General features: G+C 39.8%; 1 protein-coding gene across 4 annotated transcripts in view; it reads left to right on the top strand.

Annotated features, from left to right (window-relative positions):
* Positions 1 to 15,800, top strand: part of TTLL11 (tubulin tyrosine ligase like 11) — a 123,580-nt gene that overhangs the window by 23,149 nt on the left and 84,631 nt on the right. For 3 of the 4 annotated variants that reach the window (XM_038374293.2, XM_038374292.2, XM_043498936.1), the window contains exons 3-5: positions 1,230 to 1,363; positions 13,005 to 13,580; positions 15,642 to 15,737. In XM_038374293.2, the coding sequence (XP_038230221.1) occupies positions 1,230 to 1,363; positions 13,005 to 13,580; positions 15,642 to 15,737 (806 nt within the window). Of the gene's footprint in view, positions 1 to 549; positions 605 to 1,229; positions 1,364 to 13,004; positions 13,581 to 15,641; positions 15,738 to 15,800 lie in introns of all 4 variants that reach the window. The other variant, XM_038374295.2, reaches the window with a different exon arrangement.

Here is a 15,800-nt window from a genome sequence, read left to right as displayed (position 1 = left end):
ATATATAGAACTGGTTGTAATTAAATTAAAATAATTTAATTTGTATTTAAATTAAAATAATTTAAACAATTCTTGTGTGTCTTGTAACATCAGTAAAAATGCTACTTCCTAGAGGATTTGTTTCTACTAAAAAAAAAAATAATCTATTTTGTATTGATCTCTGGCTTGTTTCTGGGAAAATCTCAAAGCACAGTTCCTTAAATGGATTTTTTAATATTGAAGAGTTTATGTCAACTCTCATCTTATTATGACTATTCTACTTTTTTAAGATCCGTTATTTCTCATTCAATTCCAGCATAGATCCCACTGAATAAGAATTAAGAGCTTAGGTATTGACTTATCTAAGCCCTTCACATCAGATATATTGCTACTGTTAGTATGCTGTGTGAGTAAGAAACCCCATATATAGAACTTTTTGCTCCACTTACTGAGTTTTGTCTGCTTGTGAACAAAAATATAGACAAAAGTGGACAATGCACCTACATTGGTATAGCTCTATAGTTTTCTGGTTGTTTAAATCTCATGCCATGTGTATGATATTTACCCTAGCTGTACCCTGCCTCCCATGTGGTGAGCAAGAAGGATGCAGAGTTGACAAAAACAGGTTAGTGAGATCCTAAAGTCCCTTCACAAGGCATTTTTAACTCCCAAGAATGTTAATGGGGAATGTTAATGATCCCATGATTTGCTAAGCACCTCCTGTGAGGTATTCAACATTTCCACCTCCTGTTTACTTCCATGAGATTTGAAGGCTCTTAGCAGAATTGGGCCATTGAAAGATTAGTTGTTTTATATGAAACTGTAATTGTTTAAATAATGGTTTAGGAAGGTACAATTCTAATTGTCTGAAACAATTGATGTCTCCTGTTCCTTCTCTGCAACACTGGCAAAATAAGGTAAAAATTCCAGACTGGAGCAAAGAGTCAGTTAATGTTTCGACAAAAATTCTCCTTCCTTTATTCCCATTTATATTTGGGCAACTACCTTAAAGCTTTCCTAAACCACGTGATACAGTGGTAAGTGCAGTATAAATAATACCCAAGTAAAAAGCTACAAATCACTCAGTATCACTTGTAGCTTCAAATATTCAGTTATCTATTGAAAACAATGGCCAGAGCACATAAACATATGGTGAGTAACAACACACTGGCTTACTTTACTTTGCAGCATAGAGCAAAGCCTACGTGAATAATCTTGAACACTTCCAAATACTTCTTTATTTTCTCCAGGCATGACAGAAATGGTGCGTAAAATTACCCTGAGTCGGGCAGTGCGAACAATGCAGGATCTATTTCCTGAAGAGTACAACTTCTATCCCCAGTCATGGATTCTGCCAGAAGAGTTTCCCCTCTTTGTTGCTGAGGTAGATCAATTTTCTCCATACTCTCTGAATAATGCTGCCAGTAAGATATTTGCAAAAAGAAAAGGAGTACTTGTGGCACCTTAGAGACTAACAAATTTATTTGAGCATAAGCTTTCGTGAGCTACATCATGCATGCATCCAATGAAGTGAGCTGTAGCTCACGAAAGCTTATGCTCTAATAAATTTGTTAGTCTCTAAGGTGCCACAAGTACTCCTTTTCTTTTTGCGAATACAGACTAACACTGCTGCTACTCTGAAACCAGTAAGATGTTTGTGATCATGTCATTCTTCACTTACTTTACTTTCATATTGGTTTGACTATTTAAAACTACAGTTGTATTCCACGGAATCTATCCACCCTTTTCAGTTTGCCTCAGATCAGACATAGTTTTATTGAACTGCTCTTACATGTTATGCTCTAGAATTAATATCAAAACAACAGTGCTGCCTCCTCACCACCAAAAAGGGTATTTGAATGTTAAACACAGCAGAAATTTAAACTCCTTTCCCCAGCATATTTTACTGAGTTTAGAAAGAGTGAGTAGCAGGATGTTCTGAGATTGGACTCTGTGGAATGTGACATCCCACCAGTGTCATTGTCACTGAAGTCTTTTTAGTATATCCTGTGTGTTTTATATGAGTCCTTCCAAGCTGTCTCTCTTGATGTGTTTGGAGTTTATATATACTCGCATATTCCTCTGTATTTAACTGGTGTTTGAAGGATTTGTTTAAATGTTCAAAACGTAATAAAACTGTTTGGTTTTCATGAAACCCAGAAAAAATTATTTTGCTTTTGTTTAATGATTTATTGTTTTGTTATTGCTAGTATTTTAAAATATTGTATGTTTTTATTTTAACCCTGTCTGACTCACCAGTGCATTCTTGCATTCTACAGTATCCTCTGCTTGGAAAAGTGAGCAGGAAAAGGTATAGATTTTATTAGACCTCTCCACTCTGTCACTTTTTAATATGATACTTTTTATCAGCAGTCCAGTTAAATTCATGATCATCTTCTAAAGTGTACTCTTCCAGTGTACTGGGTCATCTTTCTGACACTTCACTAATGACAGTAAAAGTGAGCAAGATTCCTATAGTATCCTCAGCTGTCGATGTAAAACAGATTTGTAAAAGATGTAAATTACAATCAGATTAGGTATTGCAAGCACTTGAGTGAAGACAATTTGGGAGTAAACTTTCCAAGTAGTACACTGGGTTGTAACTGATTCCTGAGAGCCATGCTGACTCCTACTTATTATGCACTGATTATTTGGCAGCGGTGCAAATGCATCATACCCGTAGAGCAATTTAGAAGAACAATACCTTTATGCTGTCAGCAGGTGGCACTGCAGATAAACAAATATTGCTCTCTGTGTAAGCGCTCATCAACGTGAAGACGATTTTTGATTTCCATTCCAAGAAGAGCAGATGTCCAATAAAACATTGCTTGGAGTTTCTGTTGCATGTGTTCTTCCATCTGTGTTTGAGAAAAGTATCATTTTTGTTATCAAACAATATAGTTTATGCTGTAAGAGTTTGTTCTACTTAACAAAATGTTGGCAATATAAAAAATAAATAAAACTCTGTATCATAAACCATAAATGATTGGTTTCAGAGTAGCAGCTGAGTTAGTATAAATACATTGCATAAATGATTGGGTTGAGCTTGGAGAACATGTCACTTGTAGCTTGGCGAGGCCATTCCCAACAGGAACTCTCCAAGCTTTGCTTTTTCAGTTGTTTTAATTGTTGTGGGAATTTAGTGCTGGTGAGGAGTTGTTGGATTGGCAGCCCTTGGAGATAGAAGTCTTCTGTTTATCCAGACAAGTACTATACAGAATGGGCAACATCTGCACAACTTTCCCCACATTGTTCTCCCACTGTGCCTTAGCACTGATATGACAAGATGACCTCCGAGTGTGAGAGGATAATTCAGTGTCATCCGTGTTTGTGGCCTTGTGATGTGAGATATTGTCTCTTGGAGCTAGACTCAGACACCAAACAGCTATAAGATTTGTCTGTATTTGAACTGGCAACGTAAAGTTGCTATATCAATACCAATTCCCTGAGCTCTCAGAACTCCCTGCTTCTTTCTGCTGCGATCCCACAGCTTGCCAAAATAAAATCTCCTGTTACATATTTTAACATTCCTCAGATTCTATGGACAAGACCCTGTAGTCATATTGTGCGTGTGTATAAATAACTGGACCAGCCAAGTGGAGTCCATTTTTTCCCATTTCTGTCCTCCCCCTACCCTACTCCCAGTCAGAGAATACTGCAACCACTTCAGTAACATTTTCCCTGATTTAAAAAATAATAACTGGCAAGAGAACTGCCATCTTGACAATTTGGTGCATTTGGGAAATGGCAATTCTCTGAGCATCATTCATATGAAATTGAAATAGTGACAGGTATTTCTAACAATGGTTTTAAAAGTTAACTTTTCAGTCCTGTTAAATAAAATGAAGGATTCTTAGACTTATCTTGGTGTTTTCTTGTTAAGAATCTGTGTCAAACAGAATTGGAAGCTAGTGGGCAGATATCATGGTGATGGTTTATTGCCTGCCAAGAAGACCTATTTTGTGTTCTAGATCTCCTCAGCTCTTCTGTAAAAATGTATGAACTTTGCTTGAAGTCCAAATTGGATGTCATCATCCAAGGTTTATTCCTTTACTATACTCTCCACTCCCCTTGGGTTTGTATAAATGGGGGAAATAAGGCATGTCTGAAGATATTAAAATTATGTTTGTTAAAAACCTAACTTTGCCCAAGGTGTAGATGAGGTCAGTCATGCTGAAAATGTATTGTATGGTCATGGTCAGCCTTAGGCCCCTTCCCTCCTCCCAGTGTTGACCATGACCAGCTAACATGTTTCCAAATACAACATGCCTTAAGTGCAAAGTTGTGTTTAAAATTGTTAGTTAACTCATTTTCCAACATGACTTATTTTCCCAGTCTACACAAACCATGACTGTTCAAAGAAAGTATTTGGAGGCTTCTGCTGGTTATAAAGAAGACCTTCAAGAGGTGCCTTCAAGACCAAGAATTCTACTTTCTTGAGGCCAATCAATCTGCTAGAAGGTAGATTGATCCATTCCCAGATCATCATCTTCTCTTTATGTCTTGTTCTTGTTGATTGGTGTATGTAAGATACGATGGACTGGAAGGCTTAAGGAGAGCAGTGAGTAGTTTCCAAGACAGGAACAGAGGTTTCACCTCACCTGGAAATATAGGGAAATGCTTTCCTGCTTTATTACTGGTCTTGAAATACAAATGACTAAGAAAAGTATATAGATAAAATCCAGACATCTGTCAGTTTCAATGGATTTACCCAAATGTCTGTGAAAGTTGAAAAATGATGCCCTCTCTGGTGGAAATGGATGGATTGTGGATGGAGTTCAGTAAAGGGAGGTTGATCTTCATTAATAACACAAATAGGGGCTTTGAATTAGCAACGTTGCTGTAACTAATCATTTTAGCCTTGGGTTCTGAATTTCCTTTGGTGGGCTATCCTGACTATGCGTGTGGGATTCCTTTCTCATTCTTGCATTTTGCATTCTCTCCCTGATATTTCCTGTAACCGGCTTTGTCTTAAATGTAACAAATCTTCTAATAAACCAACTCCGCCATTTTTTTATGAGGCTGAGTGTGCTGCATCTCTCCTCAGCCAGCATGGATTGAGGTGTGATTCATCTGTCTTTTGTCTAGACAGACTTTAGTCTGAGGCACTGCTCACTTTTTCTTTGGTCGGAGAAATGAGATACTGTCATGTTTGATGTTGGAGCATACAGGATGGAAGCTCTGTGCTTGAGCCCTTTGAAGATAGCAGGTTTGGAGCACCTGGTTTATTAGTGCTGATACAAAATATTGGCCTCTGTCTGAAGGAAACGGGTGTTTTGTTCTGAACTTGAATAGCAGTTGAAATGATGTTTAAAATACAATATTGCACAAGCAGGTTGCCACTGTATCCTCAAAATAGTGGTTCCCAAAAAGCACTTCCCTCTTTAATATAGAGCCTGTGCGGCAGAACAGAAAAAGCCTGAGGCAGGAGCAGCAGAAATGGGGAATGGAAGACAGATCGATTGTCTCTGTCCTTCTAATGGCACAAAAGTGTGTGTGTGCGCGTAAAAAATTATAGTAGGTAGTTTAATGAATAAGCCTGACCAAATACCCCTTTTGTGACATTAACTTTCTAATAGTGAATAAAAAACTGGAATATTCTTATGGAAAGCTCTATTCTGTAGTTTAACATAATTGAGAAGACAGTTATTCCCTTGTGGATAAAACCATTAGAGGCCAAATTCTGCTTTCCTTATTCTCCCATCCCAACTAGTCCCATTGATCTAATTGGACTTGGCCTTATATAGAAAACATGGGAAAATATCTGCTATCCATTGCCTCCCTATCCCTTCAAGTGACCTCCTATTCTGATAAAGGACCTTTCATTCCGTTAAGATTAATTGTCCCTGAGAAAATCCCTAGTTTAAAAAATTAGATTTGAATTCACACAATAGTGAAGAGGAAGAGTGGTGTGGTTCCCAATAAAGTAAATGAGTTACATGGGAAAAACTTCTGCACTATCCGCTGAAAATCTGAGGGGTGGTATAAGAGAACTAAGTAGTGTGGATGGATTAGCTAATGAAGCCACTAGAAAAAGACAGTCACTCCTGAAATTCCATGACTTTCCTAGTGATAGCCAGCCTTCTGCTATGTCCCAATTTTTCTTTCCCTCTGTAGTACCAGGACTACTTGTGGAAATAGATCGACTTTGCTGGTGTCTCAGGATACCAACTAATGAAGAAAAATAATCTCAGAGCAGTGCCAGAGAGAGGGCAAGCTACTGCTGTGAACACATGTAAAACAACAGCACCAGCCACTTCCTGCGTAGTGCTAGATTAGTTTAGTTTGGCAATTTAATTCTGCCTCTTTCATTTTCTTTTTTTGTTTTTGTTTTTATTTGGTGATGTAAGAATTCAAGAAAAGAACAGAGTGTACTAAGACTATTCCCGTTATTGAAGAAACTAGCGTAGCTTCTACCTGCTTTGGAGAGAGAAGATTGTTTTTAAAAAGTTTCTTCAAGACTTGAACCACTGGATCTCCTGTGTAGTAAACAGTGTAGCCCGCTGCAATACATGCTGCACTTACCTTGGCTGCCCCTGGTTGTTTGGGGCTCCTTTGTCTGAATTGTTCTGAATTTCATGGTCTCCTGCCTATCGTTCTCTTTCCATGGGATCTTGGATTTTGTAAGGTGGTAGTGGTTGTTGTTTTTTAACTGGAATACACAATGTGCCTTAACACTTTTAAAATGTAAAATATTTGTGAATTAAGGCTCATGAAAGTGGCTGGAAATCCAGCCCTGTGGACTGTAGCACTATTAGTAGATCATATGTGGCACTGACAGAAGCAGTGCAAGCTTTCTCACATTGGCTCTGCCACTGAACCTCAACCCTAAACTTCAGGAACCACCTTTTAAAGGGTGAGAGAATAGTTCAGTCTCGCTCAATCCTTGGCCTTTCTGCTGAGACTGTCAACAAGGTTGCCAATTAGAGCCAGCTCCTGTTAGTTTTATACCATTCTTGAGATGTTCAGTAAGGATCCAACCGTTAAGTGCATTTACAATCCCAAACCATGATAGTAACAGCCATTGGGAATCACTGACATTGGCTGGATTTGAATTCCTTATGTACATGAGAAAGATTCCCAAGTCCTCAAGTAGTTTGATTTATCCTTGGCATGCCCATGAATTCTGTAGCATGTCAACTTCACTAACTTAAAAATATATCTGTGCTCTTTCCTTTCCTTGTAACATGTTGTAAAGCATGCTATATTTTTGAATGCTTTTTATTTTAGATTGCTCTGAAACTTTCCTGCCCCTCAATCACAATTTTCGTTGTCCTTCTTGAGACCTGACAGTCTCTCTAGTTTGATTTTATTGTGCTGTATGGCGAAAATAAAACTTAGGTAGTAAGAGTTATTGATGCACCATGAGGGATCTATATATCCAGCAGAATTGTCAGGTCCTCCCAGTGACCTAGTTACTACTTTTCTGGTTTGTCCTCTTAAATAAAAAGTTGAAGTTTATGAGGTTTTATTTTTTCTTAGGAATGTAATAATGTAGGCAATTTTTGATATCATGATTTGTTCTAAGGTAAAAATAAGTTAATTATATTGTCTTTGAAAGAAGTGACAGAAGAGGTGCAGTTTACAAATGGGCAGATCTTAAGCCCAGCGATTAGTTATCAGTGTCCTGTTAAATTCTGATTCTTTGCATCCAATTAGGAATGTTAGCCTCCAAACACTACTTACTAAATGACTGCATCAACTAACATGTGGTGTTCAAAGGCCAACTAGAATTAAAAATAATTATATTTCGTCCTGCCAAAATACCACAATCTCTTCTAAGAGGGATGGTCTGATTTTCTTACGGATGAGATCACTGGTTCTTTAGGAAAGAAAAACTGGCCAGGATGTTTTTTCGCTCCTGGGTGGAACTCATGCTGACATGTAAAAAGACATTTATTGATGCTGGTCCAAAAAGTTATTACAGTAGTTACCATAGAAGTCTGTGTTTACCCTCTTCTGTCATTACCGCCAGCATTGTTAATGCAACCAAAGTTAAAAGCCTGCTGATACTGATGTCTGGAAATTACAGAGGACCAGGCAAAAACTCCAAATCTATATGCCTTCAAACTTTGGGGGCATTTGGGTCCAGATCTGAACTTTGTAACTCCCATTCACTGTCATTACTGCTGTTCTACATTTGTGTGTAAATGGAAGCTTTCTGTTGCATAATTGACCTGCTCTTTCTACCTCCTTCATTTATGCTTTTGAGCGTTATAGTTCACCTCTGGAATTTGGTAGTGGGTTTTGGGTTCTGACAAGACCACAGCTAATCGTAGCAGAGATGGGATATCACAGGGTCACTGGTCTTTTTAAAGGGAAAAGGGGCCTCAGCCCACCTGTGACAAGATCAGCTTACCTCCTCAGGTGGTTAAAAATAAATGAAGAGGCCAGGGCTGAGAATATAAGGGAGGAAGGGACAGCCTCCCTGGAGCGGTCCCTAGAGAGAGGCTCCCACTTGAGCTCCTAATTCTCCAGTTAGGAGGGCTGGGAGTGGCAGTATGCCAGAAGCATGGGGAACTGCAGCTGACTGAAGAAAAGTAGCTGTAGGTGAGTGCTGCAAGGAATAAAGGGACAGTTTGAACGAACTGAATCCAGTGCAGGGAAGCAGGACTGGGGGCTCCTGTATCAAGGAGAGAGAACTACTGGACCTGTAGAGCCAGTAGTCAGCTGGATGAAGCTGGCATGAAGTATTAATGTGTGTCTGAGGTAATTACATTGATCCCTCTCCAGAAGGGAAATGTTTTAGAATGCTGTGGACTGGGTGAATTATTGCGAAGCCCCATGAGAGAGGGAAACTGAGGCAGGGTCCTGCAGAGCCACCCAGCCCTGAGGGGGCTTTTGGGAAGTGGCTGACTATATTACATAGGGATTTGGGGTTACCATGCCCTATATTCACCCCAAGAATCTAGGATACAGATTCTGTATTACAGAGTTAAACATTTCCCTGGCATGATGGCTTGCATTACGTATCATGGAGGCCTAAGTATCAGTCAAACATGTGTCAGAAGTAATCAAGACTCATGTTATATGCCTACTCTGTAGTGTAAGCAGAAAGGACATTGCCACACTGGAAGGAATCTGAAAAGAGGCCTCCTGTCTACCAGCAATGCTCTTATGCCATGTCTACATAGGGACCCTCTGGAAGTCAATGTGCATAAATTAAAGCATGTTAACCCCATGTGGATGGTCTCATTCAAGAGCAAAGTGGCCTTCATTTGCTGTAACTTAATCCTCCTTGGATGAGAGCATCCACATGGGGAGAGGGAGTGACGGGGCAGTTAATGCACTTTATATGCATTCTCATGTCACACTTTGATTCAGCTTAATTTTCCTGAGTGTCCCCACGTAGACATGGCCTTAGTAAGCACTACAAAGTCAATTTTCTTTCATCAACAGAGACATCTTTTGTAGGAAGGTGCTGTGAGCCGTGGTACCAAAATAAACGGAAAGTATGTGCTTGATAAGGCCATCTTAGTCCTGTTTTCCTACCCTTCGCTCTCTGCCTCGGTGACTAGCTGCTTTCCATTTGTGCGCACATTAGGGGATGAAATATGGTAGAATGGAGTATTTCTTACCCAGTAATTTCTCTTCTAGTAATGGCATCTCTCTCTACCCACCCCAGTCCAACCCACATTGATTATCAAGTCAATAGCCAATATGCATTTCTGCAAAGAAAACGTGTTGGAATATACATTATCACCCAGTAACAATAAAAACCACTTGACTCAATTCTTGAGAAATCCACAGTATGAAAATGCAAATTAAGAGGATTTATCTAGGCACATAAAGTTATCTGTAAAACAACTAACAATTTTTTTGTGATGGTTTCCCTGAACAGATTTTTCACATTTATATCTATTTGTTTAATGCATCCGATGAAGTGAGCTGTAGCTCACGAAAGCTTATGCTCTAATAAATTTGTTAGTCTCTAAGGTGCCACAAGTACTTCTTTTCTTTTTACGGATACAGACTAACACGGCTGCTACTCTGAAACCAGTCTTTAATGTTTTTGTTTCAAATAACTAATTGTTGTTTACTCAGTTGTCCACTAGCGGGCAATACATGTCATGCAAAACTAATACAATAGAGGAGAACTAACACAGGCAAATTGAAAATCTCAGAAGTGTGCTAAATTGGAAAGGATACAAGGCAAGGCATGTCATGCATTTCAGATTCAACCAAAGGTTTAGCTACAATATTAAATACCATCAAACTCTCTGGGCTAACTTTCCTCACTTGCTTATTTCACACTGTGTGTCTAGACAAATTGTAATCCCCTAGGAACAGATTTCTCTAATGTGACGTAAAACCACTTCTAGAAATTGCTGTGATCATGGTGGACAGAACATTTTGCTCCTTTTGATCAGAAAATTAGTAGTTGAGCTCCAGGCCTGAATATGGCATTGGTGTAATTTACTGGAAATATTCAATTACAAACTGAAGAGCAGTGGCCACTAGAGGCATATGTAGAATATGCTATTCAATGGGGAAAAATATTTTTGTTGTGATACATTGTATTGTTAGTATGCCCTAGCTTCACTAACGCAATCTATCACTTTGATGAAAACCACACATAGATGGAAAAGGAACATTTCTCATTTCTTGACAGATCTGGTTCCATCAAAGTTGTACTTGCCGCACATCTAATGGGATGTGTATGTCCGGAGGGGGTGCTGATTTCAAGGCCCAAGAGTTTTTGTGTGCAGTAATCCCATGGATTTGCCATAACTTGCATATCATACAACAGAAGAGATTTAGTCCTGCTGGACTGGGGGAGGAAGGGAAGATAGGGAAATAGGACCTGATCTGATGTATATTTGGGTTGTTTGGGTAGGGGTCCTGTAATTCATGAAGGAGGGAGAGAGAGAGAGAGGTAGAGAGAGACCTCCTGATGTAGATATATGTACTCCACTCTGCATGACCCTGGAGCATCCACAAGAAACCTCACACTAACACAGAGATCTGTGTCTAGTGAGGTGGGTCCCTCCTGAGCCAGTTTACATCCTTGCCAACCAGTCTGAACTATCCCTGTTTCTTGATCTATATCCATTTCAGTGTAAAACTGAGTATAATTTTCAATATTTACCTCTTCAAGTTGAATTTCCCACACTTGAGGAATTTCTGTTTCAGGAAAATAAAACCAATTGCATATGCCTACAACCCTGCCATGTTATTAAAGACCTGAACTAAGGTATGAGTTAGTGTCTCTGGAAATGAATGGGGCAATTTACACCTCAGAACTTTTGTTTCACTCTCTCTGCAAAATCAGGCTACTGTTTCTGCATCTGTTCCACTTGTTTCATGTTTTGAAGATTTTCTTTGCAACCATGATAGCTAGATACTTTGATTGAAAGTTGAAATTGGAGAAAAATTCAGAGATCTGTTTGTCCCCCCAGTTAACCTGGAAATGTTGCTTTAAGAAAACATCTTAGACTGGTAGAAATGAGTGGACTTTCTTGTAATGCTTACAAGGGAAGATAATTGGAGTTAGCCTTTCTTACGGCACTGAATGTTCTTTCATTGTTCATTCCCTTTTTACCTGCTCACAAAGGTGCATCTACACTTACGGTGCTGTGTAGAGTACAGACCCTGCATGCCCAGCTCGTGTGGGGATAAATAGCGGTGCAGACAGTAAGGCCAGCCTAGGCAAATAGAGTCGAGTTCCTACATGCCTGAACCTCCAGGGTATATACTCTACACAGTTCTCTGCATGGCCAAGCTATGCCTCCCACATCTACACAGCTGTTTTAGCATTGTAGTGTCCTGCTGCCAGAGCTTTTCCTCACTACAATGAAAGGCTCTGGGAGCTCCTTGATGATGGTCCTTTCCCTACTGCCTTCTCCCTGCTGGAACCTTTCCTCACCACAGTGAAAGGCTCTGGCAGCTGGAGCCTGTCCCTGTGGTTGTAGCTACATGTGTAGTGGCTGTACTCTACACACCACCATAAGTGTAGACATACTTGCATCCTCCCGGTAAGGCTATGTGGCAGAAACTTCAAGTGCATGTCTCTTGAATAAAACCTTGGTTTGCAAAAGCTTAATTAAGTAAAAGGCACCACAAACATTTGTGCTATTCATGTTGAAGTTAAGGTCTGGATTTGGTTAACTGGTGTAAAGAGCATCTTCTAAGGGCTTGTCTACATGTGGAGTAAGCTAGGATGTGAATTTCAAATGCATTAGCTATTCCCTTTGTGCAGTTTAAGCTAGGCTGCACAAAGGCAGTCTTGATGCAGAGTGAGAGTGTTCACATCAGGAGTTAGTGCGGGGAAGCTAATGTGTACCAGCTACTTCAAGCTCTTTCCCCATATAGACAAGCCCTTAGTTTATTCCATACCGTTATGACTGGGACACAGTGAAATGTGAACTTCAGATTGAAAGTCTTATGTGTTGGGAAGATGCAGGCAGCTATTTTGTCATATCTGGATAGTGGTAGATGCAGTGCCTTCAGGACAGGGCCGCCATCCTTTAAGGTTTAGGCTATTATTTCAAACCATTTTAGAGAGCATTAATCACAAATGAACAACAGGGTCATGTCAAGTTACTGCTCTATCTTCCCCCTCCTCAATGTTGTTTGCCTAAATTTAAACTTGAAAAAATGAGGCTGCTTTTTTTCAGGTTTCATGATTTTCTTTAAGAAAGTGGTCAAAAGGCTTAGTCTCCCAACTCCATTTACATTAGTGAGTCGTTCTGCATCCCCACTGGCTGAGGCCAGCAAGAAATGTTTCAGGCTGTATATTGTCACACTGCATTAAAAGGAGATTCCTGGGACCATTTACATGTTGGGATGTTATATAAACTGCAACTCCTCTACATTGGTAACTCCTCTCCCACATTTTTTGCTCTGATTTTTGTGTTCTTGTCAACACCATTGTGTATTTTCCACTCTCACTTGGATGATGATTACTTCTGTAATGCTGTGTATTTTACTTGTTGTAGCATTAAAGCTTTTTCTTCAGAAATAAGCAAGGTGTTTTCCTTGTATTCATGTCCTTCTTTGATCTAATCATCCTTCTTTCCTTCTAGGTTCGCATGATGAAAGAGAGCAATCCACCCTGGAAGCCCACTTTCATTGTGAAACCTGATAGCGGGTGTCAAGGGGATGGAATCTACCTCATTAAAGACCCCAGCGACATTAGACTGGCAGGAAACCTACAGAGCCGGCCAGTTGTAGTCCAGGAATATATCAGCAAACCGCTGCTGATTGACAAACTGAAATTTGATATTCGTCTATATGTCTTACTGAAATCTTTAGAACCATTAGAGATTTATATAGCCAAAGACGGACTCTCTAGATTTTGTACAGAGCCCTATCGAGAACCCACCCTGAAAAACTTGCACCAGGTATTTATGCACTTAACCAACTATTCACTGAATATTCACAGCAGGAACTTCATCCATTCTGACAATGTAAACACAGGCAGCAAAAGGACTTTTTCAAGCGTCCTCTACAGACTGTCTTCCAAAGGGGTTGACATCAAGAAACTGTGGTCGGATATAATTTCATTGGTGATTAAGACTATTTTTGCACTGACTCCAGAGCTGAAAGTTTATTACCAATCTGATATACCAGCTGGAAAGCCTGGGCCAACTTGCTTCCAGGTAGGTCAGGAATTTTTATGTAAGGGGTGCCCTCCCATATAATATAACCTCATCATTTCTATAGCCATTCCTGTAACAATATGGGAGTGATGGTATTTTTTTTATGCATAGATTAAGCTAGTATGTTTAATTCTCTTCCTACAAAGTTTTCTCTTTAATTCTTTTTGTTGATCTCTAGTGGGGATAGTAGTTGAAAACTGGGCAATGTCCTGTGCAAGTTCACAATTTATATTCTCTTCACCACATTTTTTGGCTTGCAGACCCTCATCAGTGTCCCTGAAGCCACCTTACCACCACCCTTAAACACACCCTCATTATTTCTGTGGGGTTTCAATCACATTCAAACATTCCCCTTTGAAGCTTCCAGATGGCAATGTTGAAAACTCCAAATCATAATAATCATAGATGCTCAGATAATGATGAGTGTAGTATAAACAGCATGATGAAGGTCACCACGGGCAGTACATAAGGGAAATGCTGAGCACTTAGCACATTTCCAAATCCCCTACCTTCCCTCTCATTCCCTTTTACCTCCACCTTCCGAGTGTTGGCATCTGGATGGCCATCTGTATTCTCCACATAAAAGACCAGTTCAGATTATTGCCACTTTGATAAGTTAGGTGGTCTGTCACATTGTGGTTTCTAACTGGCCCAGTCATTTTAAATGGTTTATGTGTTCTATGAACTAACTCACTAAACCAGGAAAAATTTCCTCCATCCGTGTGGGATTTTTGCTGGCTTCTTTTTGTAAGAAAGGCAAGGAAGAAAGATACGTCATGAAATGTCCAGCATCACAAATGACCTTTGCAGAATTGTAATTCAGGCAGGTCTCACCAGAAAACCATGACAGGCTATGATTATATTAACAAACTCTATCATTAAAGTGGAGATGACCACTGAAGCAGCAATTTACCAATTAGTGTCCAAATCCACAATAAAATGCTCTACTGATAACTATGCTTCAGACGTTTTTTATTTCCCTCCCCACAACAAAGAGCCTGTAGGTATTGGCAAATCTGTATTCTGGCCACACAGAACAACTAGATGAGTCCAGAGTAAATTGGTTTCCTCTGCAGGAGAGTGGCGGGTTTTCACCTACCTTAATGGTCTCTATAGTGTGCTAGCAGCCTCAGGAAGGGAGAAGTCCATGTTGCGGTGTGCTGTACAAACCACCAGATTATCTGAGAAAAAAACTGTCACAGTAAAAGAGGTTTTGTGAAATCAGACTTTGGTTTTTTGTCTGAGGAATGGCAGGTTGAGTGTAGAGCTAAGATACTGGAATGAATTGGAGAAATTGGAGGCTAGGATGGTCACTTTTCTTTAAACAAGATCTGAACACATCTCACAATTGCATTAACTGGCTGAAGGCAAGCAGGTAGTGTCTTCAGCAGGACTTTTGCAAAGGCTGAGCAGACACTGTGTTTTGGTATGCTACAGAGAAGACTCAGAGGGCTCAGCAAGGAGAGATGACCACACCAAGGAAATCCTGGTAGAACTTAAGGCCCCATTGCACTAAATGCCATACAAACACATAGGAAGAGATAGTCCCTGTCCCAAAGAGTTTACAGTCTAAACAGACAAGGCAGATAAAGTGCAGGAGAAGGGAAATATTAGCTTTGTTTTATAGGTGGGGAAGTGAGACATGAAGAACTTAAGTGATTTGCCTAAAGCCATGCAGGATGGCTGTGGCAGAAATAAGAACTTAACCTAGATCTCCTGAATCCCACTCAAATTCCTTAGCCATTCCCATCATTCCCCTTCTTATTACACCATGATGTCATAACAGCCTGTTCATGAAGGAAGGGGTTTAAAAGTTCATTATTAAAATGTTTTGTGGGAATGGTATTCTGCATGTCCCGACTCTGGGGAAGTGCTTCCCCAATGATGGGGGAGGGGGGAAACAAAGAATTTGTTGAACCATGTTGAGCTCTCCAGTTCCATGGGTAGGATGAGAGAGAAGTTTCTTTAGTCAGATGGATAACTTGTCTACATAATGATATGTGCAATTCTCTAAAAGAAATCGCAGCGAGTGAAAGTAATGTTGTGTTGCGTTATGCACAGATTTTAGGATTTGACATTCTCCTAATGAAAAATTTGAAGCCTGTGTTACTTGAAGTAAATGCAAACCCCAGCATGAGAATAGAACATGAGCAAGAGGTAAGACCTTCCAGCCTGACATGATATTAGAATGTAATTGTTTGGGGGTTGATTTTTTTGGTC

Source organism: Dermochelys coriacea, chromosome 16, assembly GCF_009764565.3.
Source record: "Dermochelys coriacea isolate rDerCor1 chromosome 16, rDerCor1.pri.v4, whole genome shotgun sequence".
Classification (NCBI taxonomy): Eukaryota; Metazoa; Chordata; order Testudines; family Dermochelyidae; genus Dermochelys; species Dermochelys coriacea.
Note: the sequence above shows the minus strand (reverse complement) of the source record. Positions and strands in the feature narration are given on the sequence as shown.